This window comes from Callithrix jacchus, chromosome 17, assembly GCF_049354715.1.
Source record: "Callithrix jacchus isolate 240 chromosome 17, calJac240_pri, whole genome shotgun sequence".
In the NCBI taxonomy this organism is placed as follows: domain Eukaryota; kingdom Metazoa; phylum Chordata; class Mammalia; order Primates; family Cebidae; genus Callithrix; species Callithrix jacchus.
Window position 1 is genome coordinate 35,560,789 of NC_133518.1, and position 24,376 is coordinate 35,585,164.

General features: G+C 39.4%; 1 protein-coding gene across 2 annotated transcripts in view; it reads left to right on the top strand.

Moving 5' to 3' along the window:
- The window catches only part of WWTR1 (WW domain containing transcription regulator 1), a 256,364-nt gene that overhangs the window by 39,319 nt on the left and 192,669 nt on the right, over positions 1 to 24,376 (top strand). For both annotated transcript variants that reach the window (XM_078354015.1, XM_054247076.2), the window contains one exon: positions 22,171 to 22,268. In XM_078354015.1, coding sequence (XP_078210141.1) covers positions 22,182 to 22,268 — 87 coding nt within the window. In that variant the 5' untranslated portion in view covers positions 22,171 to 22,181. The remainder of the gene's footprint in view (positions 1 to 22,170; positions 22,269 to 24,376) is intronic.

Sequence of the window (24,376 nt, forward strand, 5' to 3'; positions counted from 1 at the left end):
AGTTGTCCAAGTTAGCTATTCTTACTGTGGTTTTGTTGATATATAAGGATTAAGAAGAAATCCCTGCTATAATCTATTTTGCAATCCAACTCCAAAACATTTAGCATTTGCTTTTAATTTCTTGTCCAACAGATATATGTTTTGGAATTAGAGTTTCTCACTCTAAGCATTATTTTAAATGTCTACCTACTGTTTCACTTTATTATATAGAAATTGAAATGGCATCTTGTCTCTTATACAAGTTCATGATTACTACTTCATATTGTCTTCTGACATTTAATTCCTGGTCTTGGTACCTGCTTTTTCCCTTTGAAAGCTTGTTGAATTTTCTCCTACCTATAAAGGTCTGACATTTCACAATGGTCTATTTTCATCCACTGTTTAGGTAATTTTTGGGCCCTGTGATTCTGGCAGCTCATATCCTTTGGTTTTGAAATCTTGAATTATTGATTTATTATGAGTTCTTCCCCATCAATTTTTCTATTATTCTCTTTCTCTCTTTCTGGAACTCCTGTTTATTAGAATATTGGACCTTGTAGACTTATCCTCTGATTGGCTTTTCTTTCCTATTTTCCTTTTCTGTGTCTTTTAGCTTTATTTTCCTAGAGAGTTTCTCAACTTTATCTAAACCATCTATGTTTCAAATTTTTATTATTTTATTTTAAATTTCTACAGTTCTTTTTTGTTCTCTTTATATTATCCCATTCTTATAACATCTTTTTACTTCTATGAAGATATTATTAGCTTTTTTTTAAAAGCTTTTATTTCTCTCCACAAGACTTTGTTTCCTCTCTAGTTTTTTTTCCCCTTTGGTGTGTTTCATCTTTGTCTTCTCTGGTAGAGGATTTTATCAGAATTTTATCAATTCTGGCCTTTCACTTATATTTTAGAGCTAATGGACATGCCTGTGCCATGGATGAAGCTTGTTGCCTTTTGTCTTTGGAATGATCAATCTGGGCCTTTTCTATGGGAGGAGAACATCCTTGTCTTTAGGTCTTTTTTCTTGGCCTGAGCAAGGTGAATGTCAACTCTCCTTCTAGAATGGTTTCTTATGCTGGCTGCCTCTGTTCTGGAGGTTGAATTTGGACTGAGAGTAGAGCTTCATTATATAAACCTCTTTTCAAATTCGTCTGCTTTCAGCATAGTATTCCCACCCTTTGTCACGCCTAGTTCTGGCTTACAGACTCTCTCTTATATCTTCTGCAGCAATCACTAAACTGCATTTGGGAGGGAGGCTTTTGGGATAGCCTATCCTGGGAACTGGCTTGCTTCTTGGTTTCCCCTGTTCTGATTTAAAGTTTAGCCTTCTCAGTTTAAGTGATATACTAAGTATCCTACCTTTTTGCTCTTAAAATTTTTTTGCTGTCATTATTTTCTCCCCATTTTAGTTTGTTAAAATTCTTTTATTTTTATTTTAATGGAGCTACTTATTCAGTCAGCTATCTTTAATCAGTATTTTTAAGAAGATACTCTCGGCCAAGCATGGTGCCTCATGCCTGTAATCTCAGCACTTTGGGAGGCTGAAGCAGGAGGATTGCTTGAGCACAGAAGTCCAAGGCTGCAATGAGCCATGATCATGCCCATGCACTCCAGCCTGAATGACAAAGGGAAAGCCCATCTCAGAGTCTTGTATAGTCCATTTTTGAGTTGCTATAAAGCAGTACTCAAAGCTTGGCAATTTATAGGAAAAAGAGGTTTATTTTGGCTCATGATTCTACAGGCTAGATGAGAAGCATGGGCCAGCATCTGCTTCTGTGGGGCCTCGTGAAGCTTACAATCATGACAGAAGGTGAAGGGGAGCTGGTGTGTCACATGGCAAGAGAGGGAGCAAGAGAGACAGCGAGGAATTGCTAGGCTCATTTTAAACAACCAGATCGCATGTGAACTCATAGAATGAGAACTTACTCACTATGTCAAGGACTGCACCAACTCATTTATGAAGGATCCACCCCCATGACCCAAACACCTCCTGAGAGGCCCACCTCCAACACTGGAGGTCACATTTTGACATGAGACTTGGAGGGTACAAAACATACAAACCAAAATGAGGGCAGGGAGGAGATATTCTTAATTTAATTTTTTTTCTGAAATATTAAGTTTTCTGTGACAGAATCCCAAATCCAAGAACTCTAAGATAAAGTAATGTGCTTGAGAATAGCTTTGTAAATGTATTCATTTAATTTCTAACTAGGTTTTAGTATTTTGGCCATCATAACTGTTGTGTGGTAAATGTTTCTGTTTGTTGGCAAAACCCTCTTGGGTTGTTCATCACCTTTTATGTCATTATAGATGTAAACAACATGTGTGCTCCAGATGGACTCTGAAATCCAGGCTCCCACTCTGTGACATACTCCCTTACAACACCAGAGACTACCAAACACAAGTCCTTATATTGATTCATTTCAGCTTGCATCCTGGCGACTCTCAAGGGAGAAACCTCACAGTGACTAAAATCTCCATAATAAGAAGACATGCACATTCAGTATCTATTTTGGTAGGAGATTTTATGTTCAGCCTTCTTTCTGTAGAGGGAGATATGGGTAGATTTGGACTTAGGGTGGACTGTATGTGGTGTGGACAGTAGCAATATAAGCAATATAATAACTTCATAGTAAATGTTAACACTTTCTACATCCTTAACCCCAATTTTATGTGCCAAAGCAAGAATCTCCACAACTAATACTTTCCTGGCAGAACTGACTTCAGGAAGGGCAACTCAGGTAGCTATTTGAGTGGGCCTGAACTGTGGGCATGTGGCCAGTCTCACAACAAAACAGAACCAACAGCCTTGCAGTCTCAGAAATGCAATGGCCGTTCTGGTAAGCAATAGTCAAAACCAACATTTCTTCAACTGATTTTTGGCCCCTGTAGTCAAAAGAGAACTGATCCTACTTGTTATTTCATAGATGGAAAAATCCATTTGTCAATCAGGATGTGTGTGATACTACGTTTTTGTTGTTGTTGTTTCCAGAGTAAAGTCAAGAAAAGCCGCTTTTTAAGACAAAGAATCACGGTAGTTGTTATTTCTTAGTGCTTACTATTTGCTACATGCTTCATATACATGGTCTCATTTAGTCTTCCCAAACAGTTCTGCTGTAATACTATTACAACCATGTCGAAGCTGAAAAATAAATAAATAAGACTCAGAAAGGTTAACTTACCTAAGGTCACCAAATTAGTAAAGACTGAACTGGGATTTAAAAGCAAGGTTTTTAGAATTTCTCCAAAACCCAGAATCTCTGCATTGAGCCAGCCTGCCATCTGAGACAGACAATGTTCATAACACTTGCATATTGCTTGTACAGTGCTCATGTTTTAAGGTAGAGCACATTTTATACATGTCAAGAGGATTCATATGCTTATTCTTGCTAGTATATGGCAAACTTCTCCATTCTATAATACAAACGTGTGATGACTGCTGTCATTAACCTAGCAAATCACCTTTCATCACAGGTACACAGATGACAAATACAGAGTGTGGAAGGGGTTAGCTGAGGGTGCTACTTGCCTGGGCTGTCATTTTATCTAAAACAAACACTGCTCCATAGAAAGACTGCAAAGACTTGGAGTCCTGTGTTTCAGTCCTGGTGTTGGTGCTGTACTGGGTTTGTTACCTATGAAGAAACTCACCTTTGTTAAATGCCCAGTGTGTGCTGGGCACAACTTTCTTTTTTAATTTATGTGTTTTGTTTTGTTTTTTTGGTAGAAGCCCATATGTGTCCAAGGGTAGTGAAGGATGCTAAAGTTACCCATGGCCCCCAGCCTGTGATCCCCTTCTCAGTCTTATCCTTTGTTACCAATTTTGCATAATACTTCTAGAGTACCAGGAACTTTATATATATTATGTCAGTTAAGTTTCCTGGTTATTATTTCAATTTAATTTAATTTTTTTGTCTTTTTCAGGATTCAGGGCAGGAAAGGGAGGCCAGTGTATGTACTCAGTCTGCATATTTGTTCTAATTTTTACAGTTGTTCTATTTTACAGTTTCTGAAATTGACTTAGTAGCTACTTGCAAATAACTAATTAGTAGTGGAGCTAAGATTAATTCACCCTTTCTGTGCTTACTGAATAACTATAAAGGTATCATGCTAGGCTTTGAGGATGGGAGGGTGAGGCACATAGATCCTTCCTGTCAGTCTAGTGGAGGGGTTTTCTTTATTATTATTATTATTATTTTCTTTAATTAGGAATAGGATCTCACTGTGTTGCCCAGGATGGTCTTGAATTCCTGGACTCAAGCAGTTTTCCCATCTTGGCCTCCCAAAGGGCTGGGATTACAGGCCTGAGGCACCTTGCCCAGCCAAGTGGAGAAGTTTTAAAAAGTAAGCAGATAAGCTACTGCTCCCACTGTCACCATGTGATATACCTACTCCCACTTTGCCTTCTGCCATAACCAAAGATTCCTGAAGCCCTTACCAGAAGCTGAGTAGATGTTGGTGCTATGCTTGTGTAGCCTGCAGCACTGTGAGCCCGTTAAACTCTGTTCTTTATAAATTGCTCCGTCTCTTTATAGGAGTTAGCCAGGTGAAAAGGAAAATGTAGGAGGGTGGACAGAAGAGTTATCTTAAGCCTGATGTTTTGGGAGGCTTCAGAGTGACTAGAACTGCTGTGGAAGTGTGCCCAAGGTGACTGGGGAGGAGTAAACTGAAGACTGAGTAGTTCAGATATTGTAAACTCTGTTAAGATTTATCAGGGGAGTGATGTGATCACATTCTGGTTATGGGATGAAGAATGGATTCCAAAAGGCCATGTTGGTTGAGAGGCTGCTATATGGGAGAACTCATAACAGTCTAAGCCAAAGTCAATGCTAAGGTATTTGGGAAGTAAAACCAAAAGACTTTCAGGGGCTGGTATGCAGTAATGATCATGAGAATAGATTCTGTAACCACCAGGAACTTTGCCCTGTTATTTCCTGACAGCAGAGCCATTGGACATTGAATTGCTTGTGACATTATACAGGGCATTATTATAACCTTTTTAAAATATAACTTTTCTCATTTGCAAAATGGGAGTAAAAATGGGGTCAAAATGGGGATACTATTAGTACTTACCTTGTAAGGTCATCATAAGAACTAAAAGTAAATCCCTGTAAAGGTTTTAGTGTAGTTCCCACATATAGTAAACATTTAGGAAGTCTCACAGCAAAGGGAGGAGCCATGCATGTCTTTCCAGGTGCAAGCTTGGGCATCTAAGTGTTTGTTGGTGCCAGTCTCTGTGTTGAGGAACACAGAAAATGGGATAGATTTGGAGGAAGGTGATAAACTCGGTCTGTATTTGTCTGAGTTCAAAGCCCACATCTCTCCACTACTCCAGTTTCCTTAAAGACACTGCCACTTCCTGTGTGATTTTTTTTTTTTGACATGGAGTCTCACTCTGTCACCCAGGCTGCAGTGCATTGGTATGATCTTGGCTCACTGCAACCTCCGCCTCCTGAATTCAAGCAATTTTTCTGCCCCAGCCTCCCAAGTACCTGGGATTACAGGTGCCTGCCATCATGCCCAGCTAATTTTTGTATTTTTAGTAGAGATTGGGTTTCACTGTGTTGGCCAGACTGGTCTTAATCTCCTGACCTCAAGTGATTTGCCTGCCTTGACCTCCCAAAGTGCTGGGATTACAGGTGTAATCACCATGTCCAGCTCTTTAATAATTTTTTTATTCTTAATTTTTATGGATATGTAGTAGGTATATATATTTATGAAGTGCATGAGATATTTTGATACAGGCATACAATGTGCAATGATTCCATCAGGGTAAATAGGGCTATCGTCACCTCAAGCTTTTATCATTTCTCTGTAATATAAGCATTCAGATTATATTCTTTATGATTATTATTATTATTTTTGAGACAGAGTCTTGCTCTTGCTCAGGCTGGAGTGTAGTGGCATGATCTCGGCTCACCACAGCCTCTGCTTCCCAGGTTCAAGCAATTCTCCTGCCTCAGCCTCCCGAGTAGCTGTGACTACAGGCGCATATGCCACCATGCCCAGATAATTTTTTTTTTTTGTATTTTTAGTAGAGATGGGGTTTCACCATGTTAGCCAGGATGGTCTCGATCTCCTGACCTCTTGATCCTCACTCCTTGGCCTCCCAAAGTGCTGGGATTGCAGGCCTGAGCCACTGTGCCCAGCCGTCTTAATTATTTTAAAATGTACAATAAATTATTGTCGGCTGTAGTCACCCTGTTGTGCTGTCAAATACTAGATCTTATTCATTCTAACCACATTTTTGTATATACTAACCATCTCCACTCCATCCACCTTCACTGTCATTCCCAGCCTCTAGTAACCATCATTCTATACTCTATCTCCATGCATTCAATTGCTTTAATTTTTACCTTCCACAAATGATTGAGAACATACAAAGTTTGTCTTTCTGTTCCTGGCTTACTTCACTTAATATAATGTGTTCCAATTCCAACCATGTTGCAAATAACTGTATCTTATTCTTTTTATGGCTTAATAGTACTCCATTGTATATTTTCTCTATCCATTCATCTATTGATGAACACTTAGGTTGATTCCAAATCTTGGCTATTGTGAACAGTGCTGCAATGAACATGGGAGTGCAGATATCTCTTTGATATACTGATTTTCTTTATTTTGAGTATAGAGCTAGCAGTGGGATTGCTGGATCATATGGTAGCTTTTTAGTTTTTTGAGGTGTCACCATACTGTTCTGCATAATGGCTGTATTAATTTACATTCTCACCAGCAGTGTATGAGGGTTCTCATTTCTCTGCATTCTTGCCTTATTGCCTGTCTTTTGGATACAAGCCACTTTAACTGGGGTGAGATGATATCACATTTTGTTTTGGTTTGCATTTCTCTGATGATCAATAATGTTGAACACCTTTTCATCTGTATGTCTTTGTATATCTTCTTTAGAGAAATGTATGTCTATTTAGATCTTTTGTCCATCTTAATTTAATTATATTTTCCCCATTGAGTTATGTATTAATATTCTCTTTATTAATCCCTTGTTAGATGGATAGTTTGCAAATATTTTCTCCCACTTCACTTTGTCTTTTCACTTCACTGATAATGTCCTTTGCTGTCCAAAAGTTTTTAACTTGATGCAATTTTGTTTGTCTATTTTTGCTTTGGTTCCTTGTGCTTAAGACATATTACTCAAGAAATCTTTGCCCAGACCAATGTCCTGGAGAGTTTCTCCATTGTTTTCTTTTAGTTGTTTTATGGTTTCAGGTCTTATATTTAAGTCTTTAATCCATTTATATTTGATGTTTGCATATGTCGTAAAATAGTAATCTAGTTTTATTATTCCTAATATGGATATCCAATTTTCCCATTGTCATTTACTGAAGAGACTGTCCTTTCCCCAATGTGTGTTCTTGGCACCTTTGTTGAAAATAAGTTCACTGTAGATGTGTGGATTGATTTCTGGGCTCTCTGTTCTGCCCCATTGGTCTATGTATCTGTTTTATGCCTGTACCTTGCTCTTTCAGTTACTATACCTCTGTGATATAATTTGAAGTCAAGTAATGTGATTCTCCAGTTTTGTTGTTTTTGCTCACAATGACTATGACTATTCTAGGCCTTTGGTGTTTTCGTATACATTTTTAAATGGTTTTTTTTTTCTGTTTATGTGAAGAATGTCATTGGTATTTTGATAATATTGCATTAAATCTGTAGATTGCTTTGGGTAGTATGGACATATTAACAACATTGATTCTTCAAATCCATGAACATGGAATATATTTTCATTTATTTGTGTCCTTCTCAATATTTTTCATCAATGTTTTATAGTTTTCATGGTAGAGATCACCACTTATTTTCATTAAGCTTTTTTCTAGGTATTTCATTTTATTTGTAGCTATTGTACATGGGATACTAGCTTGATTTCTTTTTCAGATTATTTGTTGTTGGCATTCAGAATGCTACTAATTTTTATATGTTGGCTTTGTATTCTGTAACTTTATGAAATTTGTTTATTAGTTCTAATGGTTTTTTTTTGAGAGTCTTGAGGTTTTTCCAAATATGAGATCATATCATCTGCAAATAGTGTAATTTGACTTATTTTTTTCCAGTTTGTGTGCCCTTTATTTTTTTCTCTTTCTTGAGTGCTCTAGCTAGGACTTTCAGTAGTATGTTGAATAACAGTGGTGAAAGTGGGGCCAGGCATGGTGGCTCACACCTGAAATCCCAGCACTTTGGGAAACCTAGACAGGTGGATCACCTGAGGTCAGGAATTCAAGACCAGCCTGGCCAACATGACAAAACACCATCTCTACTAAAAATACAAAAAACAGCTAGGTGCATTGGCAGGCACCTGTAACCCCAGCTACTCGGTTGTCTGTGGCAGGAGAATCGCTTGAACCTGGAGGCAGAGGTTGCAGTGAGCTGAGATTGTGCCTTTGCACTGCAGCCTGGGCGACAAGAGCAAAACTCTGTCACAAACAAACAAACAGTGGTGAAAGTGAACATCCTTGTTGTATTCCCAGTCTTAGAGGAAAGGCTTTCAGTTTTTTTTCCCATTAAGTGTGACACTAACTGTGGAACTGTCATATAGAGCTTTTACTGTGTTGAGGTAATTCCTCAACACATTACCCAGTTTGCTGAAGGTTTTCGTCATGAAGGAATATTGAATTTCATCAAATATTTTTTCAATATTAGTTGAAAAGATCAGATGGTTTTATCCTTTATTCTGTTGATATGTTGTATCACATTGTTTGATTTGTGTATGTTGAATGATTATTGCATCCTTGAGATAAATTGCACTTGGTCATGATGAACTATTTTTTAATGTGTTGTTGAATTCAGTTTGCTAGTATTTTGTTAAGGATTTTTGCATCAGTGATCATCAGAGATATTGGCCTATAGTTTTCTTTTTTCCTTTTTGTTCTATTTTTTTTTCTTTTTTATGTGTCTTTGTTTGGTGTTGGTATCAGGGTAATACTGGCCTCATAGAATGAGTTTGGAAGTATTCACTCCTCCTCTATTTTCTGGAATAGTGTGAGTAGGACTGGCATTAGCTTTTCTTTTTAAATGTTTTCTAAAAATTAGCAGTGATGCCATAGAGTCCTAGGCTTTTCTTTGCTGGAAGACTTTTTATTATGGCTTTTATCTCATTACTTGTTTTGGTCTCTTCAGCTTTTGGATTTCTTCATGGTTCCATCTTGATAAACCTGTGTGTGTCTAGGAATTTGTCCATTTCTTCTAGGTTTTCCAATTTATTGGCATATAAATTGGAATATGCTGCTCATAATAGTAGCTAATGATCTTTTGAGCTTCTGTGGTATAGGTTGTAATGTCTCCTTTTTCATCTCTGATTTTATTTATCTGAGTCTTCTCTCTTATTTTCTTAGTCTGGCTAAAGATTTGTTGATTTTGTTTACCTTTTCAAAAAATGAACTTTTCATTTTATTGGTCTTTTGTATTGTTTTTAAATTTCATTTTTACTTATTCCTGCTCTGATCTTTATATTTATTTTCTTCTACTAATTTGGATTTGGTTTGCTCTTGCCATTCTGGTTCTTTAAGATAAGTCATTAGGTTGTTTAAAGGTTTTCCTCTTTTTTGATGTAGGCATTTATTGCTACAAACTTTCCTCTCACTACTGCTTTTGCTGTATCCCACAGGTTCTGGAATATTGTGTTTCCATTTTTATTTGTTTCAAGAAATTTTTTCTTTTAAAAATTTTTTTTAAATATTAATTTTTTAAAATCAATTCCATGCCAAAATTTCAAGAAATCTTTAAATTTCTTTCTTAATTTTTTCATTGGTTAACTGGTAATTCAGGAGCATTGTTAAATTTCCATGTGCTTATAAGTTTTCCAAATTCCTTATGTTATTGATTTATTGTTTTATTACATTATGGACAGATAAAACACTTAAGATGATTGCAGTGTTTTTGCAGCCTAATAAATAATCTGTTCTTGAGAATGATCCATGTGTTCAGAAGAATGTTTATTCTGTAGCCATTGGATGAAATGTTCTATAAACATCTACTAGGTCTGTTTGGTGTATAGTGCAGATTAAGTCTGATGTCTCCTTGTTGATTTGCTGTCTGGAAGATCTGTGCAGTGCTAAAAGTGGGGTGCTAAAGTCTCCAGCTATTATTGTATTGGGATTGATCTCTCTCTTTAGCTCTAATAATATTTGCTTTATATATCTGGATGATCCATTGTTCAGTGTATATATGTATATTTATTTATAATTGTTGTATTGCTGAATCGACCCCTTTATCATTATATAGTGACCTTCTTCATCTCTTTTTATAGCTTTTGACTTGAAATCTATTTTGTCAGCAGGGCATGGTGGCTCATGCCTGTAATCCCAGCAGTTTGGGAGGCCGAGGTGGGTGAATCGCGAGGTCAGAAGTTCAAGTCCCACCTAGCCAACATGGTGAAACTCTGCCTCTACTAAAAATACAAAGATTAGCTGGGCATGGCAGTACACATCTGTAATCTTAGCTACTCGGGAGGCTGAGGCGGGGGAATTGCTTGAACCTGGGAGGCAGTGGAGGTTGCAGTGAGCCAAGATCACAGCACTGCACTCCAGTCTGGGCAATAAAGAAAGATTCCACCTCAAAAAGAAAAAGAATTATATTTTGTCTAAGTATAGCTACTCTTGCTTTTTCAAATTTCCATTTTCATGGAATCTCTTTTTTCCATCCCTTTATTTTCAGTCTGTGTGTATCTTTACAGGTAAAATTTGTTTCTTGTAGGCAACAGATAATTGAATCTTGTTTTTGTATCCATTCAGCCACTCTATGTCTTTTGATTGGAGAGTTTAGTTCATTTAGATTCAATGTTATTATTGATAAGTAGGGACTTACTCATGCCAATTTGTTGTTTTCTAGTTGTTTTGTGTTTTTGACTTGAAATCTATTTTGTTGGCTGGGCATGGTGGCTCATGCCTGTAATTCCAGCACTTTGGGAGGCCGAGGTGGGCAAATCACGAGGTCAGGAGTTCAAGCCCAGTCTGGCCAACATGGTGAAACCCCATTGGAAAAGGAAAGGGTTTTTATCTCCCTTCCTTCCTTCTCTTCTGTCTTCCTATTTGTGAAAGTGATTTTCTCTGGGAGTGTGTTTTAATTTCTTCCTTTTTATTTTTCATGTATCTGTTATGGGTTTTTTAATTCAAGGTTACCATGAGGCTTGTAAATAACATCTTATAACCCATTATTTTAAACTGATAACTTAACTCTGATTGCAAAAACAAACCAACAAGCCAAGGGAAAACTAATAAAACCTATACTTTCACTTCATCCCTGCCTCTTACTTTTAACTCCTTTTTGTTTCTATTTCTATCTTATTATACTATTGATATCTTAAAAGTTATTGTAGTTATTTTTTTCAATAGGTTTATCTTTTAGTCTTCCTACTCAAGATATGAGTAGTTTACACATTACAATTGTAGTGTTATAGTATTCTATATTTGTCTGGGTACTCACTATTACCAGTGAGTTTTGTATGTTCTGATGATTTCTTATTGGTCATTAATTCCCTTTAGCATTTCTTTTTTTTTTGAGACGGAGGTTTCGCTCTTGTTACCCAGGCTGGAGTGCAATGGTGCAATCTCGGCTCATCGCAACCTCCGCCTCTTGGGTTCAGGCAATTCTCCTGCCTCAGCCTCCTGATAGCTGGGATTACAGGCATGCGCCACCATGCCCAGCTAATTTTTTTTTTGTATTTTTAGTAGAGACGGGGTTTCACCATGTTGACCAGGATGATCTCGATCTCTTGACCTCGTGATCCACCTGCCTCGGCCTCCCAAAGATTACAGGCTTGAGCCACTACGCCCGGCCCCCCTTTAGCATTTCTTATAGGACAGGTTTGGTGTTTGGTGTTGACAAAATCCCTCAGCTTTCATTTGTCTGGGAAAATCTTTATTTCTCCTTCCTGTTTGAAGGATATTTCCACTGGTTATAGTATTCTAAGATAAACATTTTTTCTTTCAGCACTTTAATATGTCATTTCATTCAGTACTTTAAATATGTCATGCCACTGTCTCCTGGCCTGTGAGGTTTCCATTGGAAAGTCTGTTGCCAGAGGTATTGGAACTCCTTTATGTGTTACTTGTTTCTTTTCTTTTGCTGCTTTTAGGATCCTTTCTTTCTTCTTGACCTTTGGGAGTTTGATTATTAAATGTCTTGATATGGTCTTATTTGGGTTAAATCTGCTTGGTGTTCTATGACCTTCCTATACTTAAATATTGATATATTTCTCTAGGTTCAGAGAGTTATTTGTTATTATCTTTACAAATAGATAAAGATATCTATGTATAGATAATCTCTCTCTCTACCTCCTCTTTAATGCCAGTAACTCTTAGATTTGCCCTTTTGAGGCTATTTTCTGGATCTTGAAGGCATTTTTAAAATCATTTTTATTATTATTTTTCTATCTTCTCTGCTTTTTTTTTGTTTTTTCCTGAGATATGGTCTCACTTTGTCACCCAAGCTCCAGCCTGAAATCGTACAGTGTCAAGATCTCAGCTCACTGCAGCCTCTGCCTCCTGGGCTCAAGCAATCCTCTTGCCTCTGCCTCCCAAGTAGCTAGGACTACATGTGCAAACCACTATGCACAGCTAATTTTTGTATTTTTGGAGAGATAAGGTTTCACCATGTTGCCGAAGCTAGTCTTGAACTCCTGAACTCAAGTGATCCATCCACCTCAGCCTCTCGACGAGCTAGCATTATAGGCATGAGCCACCACACCTGCCATGTCCTTGTATTTTCAAATAGCCTGTCTTGAAGCTCACTAATACTTTCTTCTGTTTAAGCCACTTGCTGTAGAGAGACTCTGATGCATTTTTTAGTTTGTCAATTGGATTTTTCAGCTCCAGAATTTCTCCTTAATTTTTGAAAATTATTTCAATCTCTGTTAAATTTATCTAATGGGATTTTGAATTCCTTTTCTGTGTTATCCTGAAGTTCATTGAGCTTGCTCAAAATAGCTATTTTGAATTCTCTCTCTGAAGGTTCATATGTCTCTGTCACATTGGAATTGGTTATTGATTTCTTATTTAGTTCATTTGGTGAGGTCCTGTTTTTCTGGATGGTCTTGATGCTTGTGAATGTTCATCGATGTCTAGGTATTGAAGAGTTAGGTATTTATTTTAATCTTCACAGTGGAGGCTTGTTTGTTCTCACCCTTCTCAAGAAAGTTGTCCAAGTACCAAAGGGAATCGAGTGTTGTGATCTAAGTCTTTGGTCACTGACGCCATATCTGCATTAGGAGGCACACTAATCCCAGTAATGCCATGACTCTTTCAGACTTGTAGAAGTACTGCTTTGGTAGTCTTACCTAAGAACTGGGAATATACCCAGGATTACCAGGCAATCTTCTATTCTATTCCCTACTTTCCCTCAATCAGAATCTCTCTCTCCATTCTGAGCTGCCTGGATTTGGGGGAAGAGTGATACAAGCACTCTTGTGGTCACTACTGCTGGGACTGTGCTGGATCACATCTAAAGCAGTCTTGCCCAACACCTGTGTCAACTATTGCCTGGCTACTGCTCATGTTTACTCAAGGCCTAAGGGCTCATTAGTCAAGAGGTGATGAATCCTGCCAGGCCTGTGTCTTTCCCTTCAGGGCAGTGGGTTCCTTTCTGGCCCAGAGAGGGTCTAGATATGCTGTCTGGAAGCTGGGACCTGGAGTTGGGAACTTTAGGAATCTATTTGGTACTTGATTTTACTGTGGCTAAGCTGGTACCCACATTGCAAGACAATGACCTTTGTATTCTTCCCTCTCCTTTTGTCAAGCAGAAATCTCTCCCCATGTCCACCAACACCATGAGCCCCAAGTCCATGGCAACAACTGTCTGACTACTGCTGATGTTTATTCAAGGCCCAAGGACCCTTTAAGAAGCAGGTACCTCCTGCCAGGTCTTGGTATCTCCCTTTAGGACAGTGGGTTTCCTTCAGACCTAGGGCTAAGTTCTAGAATTGGGGACCTTAGGGGTCACCGTGGTACTTTAATTTACTGTGGCAGAGCTGGTACCCAAGTTGCAAGACAAAGTCCTTTTTACTCTTTCCTCTCCTTTCCTCTAGCAGAAGGTGTCTCTCCCATGGCCACCATTAAGAATGTACTGGGTCACGCCTAAAGGCAGCACTGCCTAGCTGTGTGATCTTGATCAAATTTCTCAATATTATCATCTGCAAAATGGAAATGAGAGTAAATAGTACCTTTCTCCTAGGATGGCTATAAGGATTAAATGAGTTAACATGTGAACCTGGTATAATATTAGCTACTGTAATTAATTGTAAAAGTGTGGATATGCTTAATAGTACACTTTATAAAAAATCTTTTTGCCTCTAATATTACATGTTGAATGTCAGGCATACCATCTCTTTTCAAATAGATTAAAACTAAAAAAATTATTAAGGAAGAAATGAGAGATTGCTCTGGCTACGGGCTGAAGAAATGATCAGAGTTGGGGCAGGATTCACCCAGGAGAGTTTCTCAAAAAGTGAGTTTTGGCCAGGCACAGTGCCTCATGCCTATATAGTCCCAGCACTTTGAGAGGCCAAGGTGGGAAGATCACGAGGTCAGGAGATTGAGATCATCCTGTTCAACATGGTGAAACCCATTTCTACTAAAAATATAAAAATTAGCCAGATGTGGTGGTGTGCATCTGGAGTCCCAGCTATTCGGGAGGCTGAGGCAGGAGAATCACTTGAACCTGGGAGGCAGAGATTGTGGTGAGTTGATATCGCGCCACAAAACTCCAGCCTGGCGACAGAGCAAGACTCTGTCTAAAAGAAAAAAAAAGTGAGTCTGCAGTTAGTTCTAGAGGCTATGATGCAGCTATCTCATTGATAAGCACACAGGACAAGTCACTAGGGGAACCTGGGCTCTAAAATTGCAGTTGAGTCTTAGTAGGTAAAAGGTAATATGGGTAGGATGATTGCTGCCGGTGGAAGTCAATGAGAGGGAAGGTCTGGCAGAGACTGCCAGTAGTAAACCTGGGGCCTAGAGACAACGGTAAAAGTAATGCTTATATTCAGTTCCTGCAGTCTGTGGCTCCTTCAAACATATTCCTGGGGGCTAAAGGTAATTGACCTTAGGGTGAGTTCGTTGGACAATAGACTATATAGGTAAGGCCACGAAAGACATTGTAGAGCCAGACTGAGCATTTGCAAAGCCACAAAATGTGCAACAAATGTTCTCAGAACTCCCACAGTTCAGCAGTGGGGTGGATAGCAATGAGAGAAAAGACCCCCCAGGAGGAAGGAGAAGGGGCTAGATTATGCTGTCTTGAATGTGTGCATGGCAGACTCTCTTTAGTGCCTGCATAGTATTTATCTATCCCTCAGGGAATATGACCCTATTCCCAGCTCAGGGGTAAATCCTGATAGTCTACACCAATCATAATAATATATTTCATTTCCTAGCATTGGTTTAGGGGTGAATGTGTAACACAGTCTAGCCAATGAGACAGAGAAGAGTTGCCTAGGAAGTCTTTGAGAAAGTTTTCCTCACTCTTATACATATACATATACATGCATTATATATATAATTCATATATTATATGTAAATACACACATACATATATGTATATATACCTTTGATCAGGTGCCCATTCTTTGTCCTGAGAGTTCTGGATAAACAGAGGCTTGCTCTGTTGCCCAGGCTGGAGTGCAGTGGCACAATCTTACCTCACTGCAACCTCCACCTCCCAGGTTCAAGTGATTCTTCTGCCTCTGCCTCCCGAGTAGCTGGGATTATAGGCACATGACACCATGCCTGGCTAATTTTTGTATTTTTAGTAGAGGTGGGGTTTCACCATATTGGCCAGGCTGGTCTCAAATTCCTGACCTTGTGATCTGCCCACCTTGGCCTCCTAAAGTCCTGGGATTACAGGTGCGAGCCACTGCGCCCAGCCACATATATTTAGAGATGGTGTCTTGCTGTATGTATTGCCCAGGCTGGAGTGCAGTGGCTATTCATAGGTATGGTTATAGCCTTGAACTCCCAGTCTCAAGGGATGCTCCTGTGTCAGCCTCCTTAGAGCCTGGGACTGCAGCTACTGGTCACCATGCCTAGCTGGTTTCTTCACTCTTAAAGGAGACCTAAGGAATAGACAGTCTCTTTTCTTCCACTGATACTGATGTCTGAGATGTGATGCCTGAAAGTAGGTCTACTATGTTGTGACCATGAATGGATCTAGCCTGAAGACTGAGCTAACACTCCAAAAATAGTAGAGCAGAGATAGAACTGGAGTCATTTATGTCATTGTGGGGCACTGCATCAGCCAAACATAAAGGTGCTTTACTAGGTGACCTCTTGCTATTTGAGATAATAAATGCTCCCTATTGTTTAAGCCAATCTGAGATAGGGCTTTTTCTTGTGGCTAAAGGCATGGGAATTAAAACAACATGCAAAGAAGATTAGCTTTATCATGTAGGCAACAGGAGGTTAAAAAAAAATCTTTAAGCAAGAAGGGACATCAGAGTTTTTTTCATTATGGATTAAGCATTCTGTCAAATAAATTTACTATAATTTTAACATTTAAAGGTACACCAATGGCCAGGTGTGGTGGCTTACACCTGTAATCCAGGCACTTTGGGAGGCTGAGGTGGGTGGATCACCTGAGGTCTGGAGTTTGAAGATCAGCCTGAACAATATGGAGAAACCCTATCTCTACTAAAAATACAAAACCAGCCCGGTGTGGTGGTGCATGCCTATAATCCCAGCTACTCAGGAGGCTGAGGCAGGAGAATCACTTGAACCTGGGAGGCGGAGGTTGTGGTGAGCTAAAATTGCGCCATTGCACTCCAGCCTGGGCAACAAGAGCAAAACTCCATCTCAGAAAAAAAGAAAAAAGATACATCAATTTGATTTTGTCCATGATATAACAAATACCATATGTTATATTATATATGCCATTTAGTTTGAAATAAATTTACAAACTGGAATTTAAAATGATAAAGTCAAAGAAAAAAAGAAGAAAAAAATAATAAAATAAAATGATAACGTCTACTCTGCTAATGATGTTGAGTATGTATTAGAGAAAGTGAGAGTGAAGGGAAAATGATCAGTTAAATCCATAAGAAGTAATGAGAACTTAAGTGAAGAGGAAGTGATGAATCAAGATGCAATATCATCTGGATTTAGTGATGACTGGTGGTAAAAGGGGAGGGTTACAGAATGATTCCAAAGCATTGACTTTGGATTTCCAGGTCTCTATACCAGGCTATGAGTCTGAGAAAGGTTTTGGTTGAAGTGACCAGAAACCTAATCAAACAAACTAAGGAAGGACACAGGGGTACCTCTCAGAGCTCAGAGCAAGAAGTTTCACTGGGCTTCAGCCAGAGTAGACTGAACCCTAAGGAACTGGACTCTACCAGTTTTGGAAGGTGACATAGTGTCTCCTTTCTGCTCCTCTCAGCACATCAGCCTCACTTTCTCAGACTGGTTGCCTCTGTTGGGCATGGTGATCTTATCCCAGTCCCAGCTTTCTTGGACCTCTTGTCATAAGGTCCCAGCAGAGACTAACTCAGGTCTTCTATTTTTTGGTTCCAAATTCTCAGGAGAGAGAGTCTAATTAGTCTGTCTTTGATCAGGTGCCCATTCTTTGTCCTGAGAGTTCTGGATCAACAGCTTAATTAGTGGTATGTATAGCAATTCCTCCCAGGATTGTAAGAGAGCATGTTGTCTAAAAGGGGGAATGGGAATATTGCAACAATAATTGATGGAAGAAATTAGTACATTTCAAGTATGATAGTGGCTACAAATGGTGAAACAGATAGGGTTGGGAGCAAATGATAAATTCAAATTTGAATATATTAATTTTGTGGTGCCCAAGAGACCGCCAATGGAAAATGTCTTTTAAGCAGAGGTCTGAACTGAAGTTGGAAAGGTGACACCATCAGAATGTAGGTGGGAATAAAAAAGAAAGAAGTCTGGATACAGTGGAGGACACCTGTAATCCCAACAATTTGAAAGGCAGAGGCGGGAGGATTGCTTGACCCCAGGAGTTCAAAAGCAGCCTGAGCCACATAGTGAAAGCCTGTCTCTACAAAAAATATAAAAATTAGCTGAGTGTGGTAGCACGCAACTGTAGTCCCAGCTACTCAAGTGGCTGAGGTGGGAGGATCGCTTGAGCCTAGGAGGTTGAGCCTGCAGTGAGCCAGAATTGCCCCATGGCACTCCAGCCTGGGTGACAGAGTGAGACACTGTCTCAAAAAGAAAAAAAAAAAAAAAAGGAATAATGAGATAGACCTTTCAGAAGGAGCACATAGACCTAGAAGAGGAGAGTCAAGGTTTGCACTACCACACTGATTTGTTCGTATTTTATTTACTTTTAAAGTAATGAATAGTTCAATTTTTAGAATCTTGAAATGGTTTTTATAAAGAGTTTCCTTCCCACCCATGTCCCAGGTATACATTTCCCTTTCCTGTAGGTGATGCAATCATTTATATCTTTTCAAAGATCAGCTAAGCGTGGTGGCTCATGCCTGCAATCCTAAAACTTTGGGAGGCCAAGATGGAAGGATGTTTGAACCCAAGAGTTCAGCAACATCCTGGGCAACATAGTGAGACCCTGTCTCTATTTATGCAATCATATATATATATGTGTGTGTGTGTGTGTGCATGTATGTGTGTTTTCTAAATAAAGAATTTTTAAAAATGATAATCTATGCATGTACAAGTAAATACCTTTATTATTTCTACATACCCCCCATATTTTTCAAACACTAATAGTAATATACCATTTACTTAATTTAAACAATTCATTCGTGATGGATGTTTAAAGTATTTTTCAATTTTTGCTATTATGACCAAAACAACCATGAGTAACTGGAACACAATTTTTTTTAAAGAAATGGGTGAGGAAGAGAAACTAATGAAGAGGTTTTAGGAGGTTATCAATGGCTCCTTGCTCCCACAGTGCCACTGCAACTACATCAACAAGAGCCATCAATAATCTCCACCCAGCTCGCCTCTCTTGGACACTGCATGCTGTAACTCTCCTTCTTTGGCCTCTGTCACACCCTCTTCCCATTGTTTTTCCACTTGCTTGTCCACTCCTTGCCAGACCTCTGGCTCTTGTCTAAATCTATCCTGTCCTTTATTTTTTTCTTTCTTTTTCTTTAAAGGCAGAGTCTCACTCTGTTGCCCAGGCTGGAGCACAATAGTGAGATCTTAGCTCACTGCAACCTCCACCTCTCAGATTGCAGCAATTCTCCTGCCTCAGCCTCCTGACTAGCTGGAACTATAGGCATGTGCCACCATGCCTGTCTAATTTTTGTATTTTTAGTAAAGACAGGTTTTCACCATGTTAGCCAGGCTGGTCTTGAACTCCTGACCTCAAGTGATCCGTCTGCCTTGGCTTCCCAAAGTGCTGGGATTATAGGCATGAGCCCTTCCTTGCACCCAGCCTAAATATCCTAAGTGAAACAGGCCAACTGTAAGAAGTTATTCTGTGGTTACACCTCTGGAATCTAGAAAGACCTTTAAGTGTAAACCCATATGAAAACTAACAATAGTTAGTTACTAATAGAGGATACATTAATATCATTCCTCAATATTTACTAGCTATGTGACCTTGGACAAACTCATTGACCTCTCTGAGCCTTACTTTCTTCACTTGTAAAATTAAAAGAATAATAGTATCCCTTTTATAGGGTGGTTGTGAGGATGAAAAGATGTATGTAAGCACTCAGAAACAATATTCATCAGTCACACTCAGTGCAGAAGATAACGAAAGGCATTTCATAGTAACATCTCATTGCATTTCAGCTCATATAGGGCTATCCCCAGATGGGCACCTAGGAATTCCTTTCCCCATCTTTGTCTTTGTGTCTTTTCTATTTTACCCTATTCCATGGACCTCCAGGGTCCATGCTTCATTCTGCCAGAGCCACAGGAGGTTCAAGGCCAAAGCCAAGTTGGGAAGACTGGCTTACAGCTTTCCATGGTGGTTTCTGCAAGGCAAATAAATCTACTTCAACCCACTTTTATACTAAATCATCCTCTTTCCACCTAGGGTAGGGAGATCTCTGTCTCCCTGTAGATTGAAGGATAAGGGCTAAGTAAGGAGGCACATAATGTAAAAGTAGACTGTACTTTTTGAAACCTTGGTAGTGAAGGGAAGAGAGGAAGAAACATTAATAACAGGGTTAAGGTTGTCATCATTTGAAATTTAGGCTTATTTACAGTCTATCTAATATTGTATGTTGAATGATGCAATCCAAGCTGGGAAAAATAGGCTTTATAAAGGAGTGTGCTTCTCTTCTAGACCAGAGAGATTGGCTTAGTCTGGAGCCCTTAAAGCTACCAATCCAACTTCACCAAAGTAGAAAAAACAGCTTCTTTTTTTAAATTTTTATTTATTTATTTATTATTTTTTAAGACGGGGTTTCACCATGTTGGTCAGGCTGGTCTTGAGCTCCCGACCTCAGGTGATCTGCCCGCCTTGGCCTCCAAAGTGCTTGGATTACAGGCGTGAGCCACCACACCTGGCCAGAATCAGCTTCTTAACAAAGAAATTCTTTGTAGTGCTTGGTGCCCCAGGCCAAGCACTACAAAGGTCTTTGAAGTCAAAAGACCTCAACACATTTTGGTTGTTTTTATTAATTTAATACTTTCTATTACTATTATCTTTTTTTTTTTTTTTTTTTTTAATAGAGACAGGGTTTCACCGTGTTGGCCAAGCTGGTCTCAAACTCCTGACCTCAGGTGATCCGCCTGCCTCGGCCTCCCGAGGTGCTGGGATTGCAGGTGTGAGCCACTGCACCCGACCTACTATTATTATCTACCTTCAAAAATATCTGACTTTAGAGATGACAGTTTTCACTATCCTGGGGAGTTAACCTTAAGGCTAATAAACACCTTAGCAGGGTGTGATGGCTCACACCTGTTATCCCAGCACTTTGGGAGGCCGAGGCGGGTGGATCAGAAGGTCTGGAGTTCAAGACCAGCCTGGCCAACATGGTGAAACCCCATCTCTACTAAAATAAAAAAAATTAGCTGGGCATGGTGGCATGTGCCTGTAATCCCAGCCACTAGGGAGGCTGAGGCAGGAGAATTGCTTAAACCAGGAGCTGGGAGGCGGACGTTGCAGTGAGCGAAGAATGCAGACTGCATTCCAGCCTTGGCTACAAAAAAAAAAAAAAAAGTAATTAAGAAGTGTCTCTATAGTGCAGCCAAAGTTACAAATCCAGATTGAAGTCTGCAGATACCACTGATGGTTGATCTTTGCTTACCCAGTGATCAGCAAGAGATATGACTCCAGGGGTCTTAAATGTTAGGGTGGAAAATGGTAGATCAGGGTTGGGCGCGGTGGTTCACGCCTGTAATCCCAGCACTTTGGGAGGCCAAGGCAGGCAGATCACAAGATCAGGAGATTGAGACCATTCTGGCCAGCATAGTGAAACCCCGTCTCTACTTACAAATACAAAGACTAGCTGAGCATGGTGGCAAGAGCCTGTAATTCTAGCTACTCGGGAGGCTGAGGCAGGAGAATTGAACTGGGAGGTGGAGGTTGCAGTAAACCGAGATTGGGCCACTGCACTCCAGCCTGGATGACAAGAGAGAAACTCTGAAAAAGAAGGAAAGAAAGAAAGAGAGAAAGAAAAGAAATCTGTGTCTACTAAAAACAAAAAAATTAGTGAGGCGTGGTGAAGTGTTCCTGTAGTCTCAGCCACTCAGGAGGCTGAGGCAGGAGAATTGCTTGAACCTGGGAGGCAAAGGCACCATTGCACTCCAGCCTGGTGACAGTGCAACATTCCATCTTAAAAAAAAAAAAAAAAAAGGGATGGGTGGGATAAAAAAATAAAAATAAAATTTAAAAAAGATGTTGGATCAATTTACAGTCCTCAGTTCCTGACAGCAAGTCTGGAAATTGCCCCTTTTTTACATTTACATTTACTTTTTATTTTACTATGGTAAGAGCCCTCAACATGAGAGCTACCCTCTTAACAGATTTTTAAGTATGAAATACAACATATTGTCAACTGGAGGCACAATGTACAGCTGATTTCTAGAACTTATTTATCGCACATAACTGAAACTTTAGCAACTCCCAGTTTTCTCTTCCCTTCCTTCTGCTCTCTGCTTCTATAATTTTGACTATTTTAGGTTTCTCATATAAGTGGAATTATGCAATATTTGTCCTTCTGTGACTGGCTTATTTTACTTAGCATAATGTCCTTAAGTTTCATCTATGTTGTCACATAATAAGGATTTCCTTCTTGTTTCCTAGGCTGGAGTACAATGGTGTCATCTTGGCTTACCACAACCTTCTCCTCCCAGGTTCAAGTCATTCTCCTGCCTCAGCCTCCCGAGTACCTGGCATTACAGGTATGTGCCACCACGCCCGGCTAATGTTGTATTTTTAGTTGAGACGGGTTTCTCCATGTTGTTCAGGCTGGTCTTGAACTTCTGACCTTAGGTGATCTGCCTACCTTGGTCTCCCAAAGTCCTGGGATTACAGGCATGAGCCACTGTGCTTGTCCTCCTTACTTTTTTAAAGCTGAATAATATTTTGTTGTATATATATACACCACGTTTTCTTATCCATTCATCTATTGATGAATATTTAGATCGTTTCCACATCTTGGCAATTATGAATAGTGCTGCAATGAACATAGGAGTGCTAATATTTCTTTGACATCCCAATGTCAACTCTATTGTATAAAATTTCTAAAATAAAGAACTCCCACAACTCAACAGCAAAAAACTAACACCTGATTTTAAAATGGACTAAGGACTTGAATATACATTTCTCCAAAAAAAAAAAAAAAAAAGACATACAGATGGCCAATGGGTATATGAAAAGATGTTTGGTGCCACTAGTCATCAGGACAATATAAATCAAAACTACGATGAGGTATCACCTTGCTCCTGTTGAAATGGCTGTTACCGGCCGGGCGCTGTGGCTCGTACCTGTAATCCCAGCACTTTGGGAGGCCGAGGCGGGTGGATCACGAGGTCAGGAGTTCGATACCAGCCTGACCAACATGGCGAAACCACATCTCTAAAACATAATAATAATAATAATAATAATAATAATAATAATAAAGAAATGGCTATTACCAAAAGACAAAAGATAAGAGGTGTTGGTGAAGATGTGGTAAAACTGGAACACTTGTTCCCTGTTGTTGGAAATGTAAAATGGTACAACCACTATGGAAAACAGTATGGAGGTTCTTTGAAAAATTAAAAATATAACTACCATATAATCAGCCCTCTCACTTCTGAGTATTTATTCAAAAGGTTGATCTTGATTGACAACCTAAAGTTAGAGAAAACATGGGAAAGCTCTTACACCACACATTCAGTCCCTTTGAATGGCAGTTTATTTAGATGTATCCAAATTTCAAATTGTTTAGACCCCGCAATTCTTGTATTGAAAGCTATAGGTACAAGATGTATACTTCTTGTATTGAAAGCTATATGTACGGCCGGACGCGATGTGGCCTCTATGTGGCCTATGCGGTCTCGAACTTCTGACCTCAGGTGATCTACCCGCCTTGGCCTCCCAAAGTGTTGGAACTGAGCTACCGTGCCTGGCCTCAAATACATATTTAACATGTATACCCTCATTTGATATTCACATCAGCTCTACGTGTAAGGTGACCACACATCTTGATTTACCAGAACAATCTCCATTTATGCCTGTCACAACATAATGATTATTACTGCCCCCTTCACTCTCAAAAGTACCTCTCTTGGACAGCAAATTATGTGGTCATCTTATCTATGAGGAGGTTATTGTCATCACCTTATTGAATAGCTGAAGAAAGGGAAGTGTTAAGTAACTTTCCCAGGTTCCCCCAAGTAGAAGGAGAGACCAAAAGAGATTTACCATGATCTCAAAAGACAATCCTGAATTTTTTGGGCCAAGGAAATGTTGCCTCTCTGTGAAAGACACCATCAACTTCCAATCAAAGCTTGGGAAATCAGCCCTGAAAAATTAGAAAATGATAGTGGCAGGCTTGCAGTTGGAAGGGAGGGTAGGGCAGTTAAGTATGTCCATTTCTTCATAAAAAGCATATCATTATTCCACCTGAGAGGTTTTTATCATCATCCCCAGGAGCTTGTCACTTTCCTTTGCCAACCTTTGGCTCCCTCTAAGGAACTAAGGTAGAATTTTATCTCTCTGTGTTGGCATCTTGCTTTGTTTCTTTCACCGTTCCGTTTGTTCTCTTTCCCTGAACTCCCCACAGAGGTGATGCTTTGAGGGCAGGGGTAATCACAGGCATAATGATAATTAGTTAACTTATCTGTACTGTGCTAGGATCAGTCAGGCTAAACTAGGTAAATTCCTCTTGTGTTTACTGTTTTACTGGAAGCCAACGTATCTGGAAAGGCTGAACAGTATGGAGAAAAAAGGCTAGAATTTCAGAAGTGAGGACACTTCTTTGGGTTCAATGATTAATGTACTAGGGACCATATTGTTATATTAT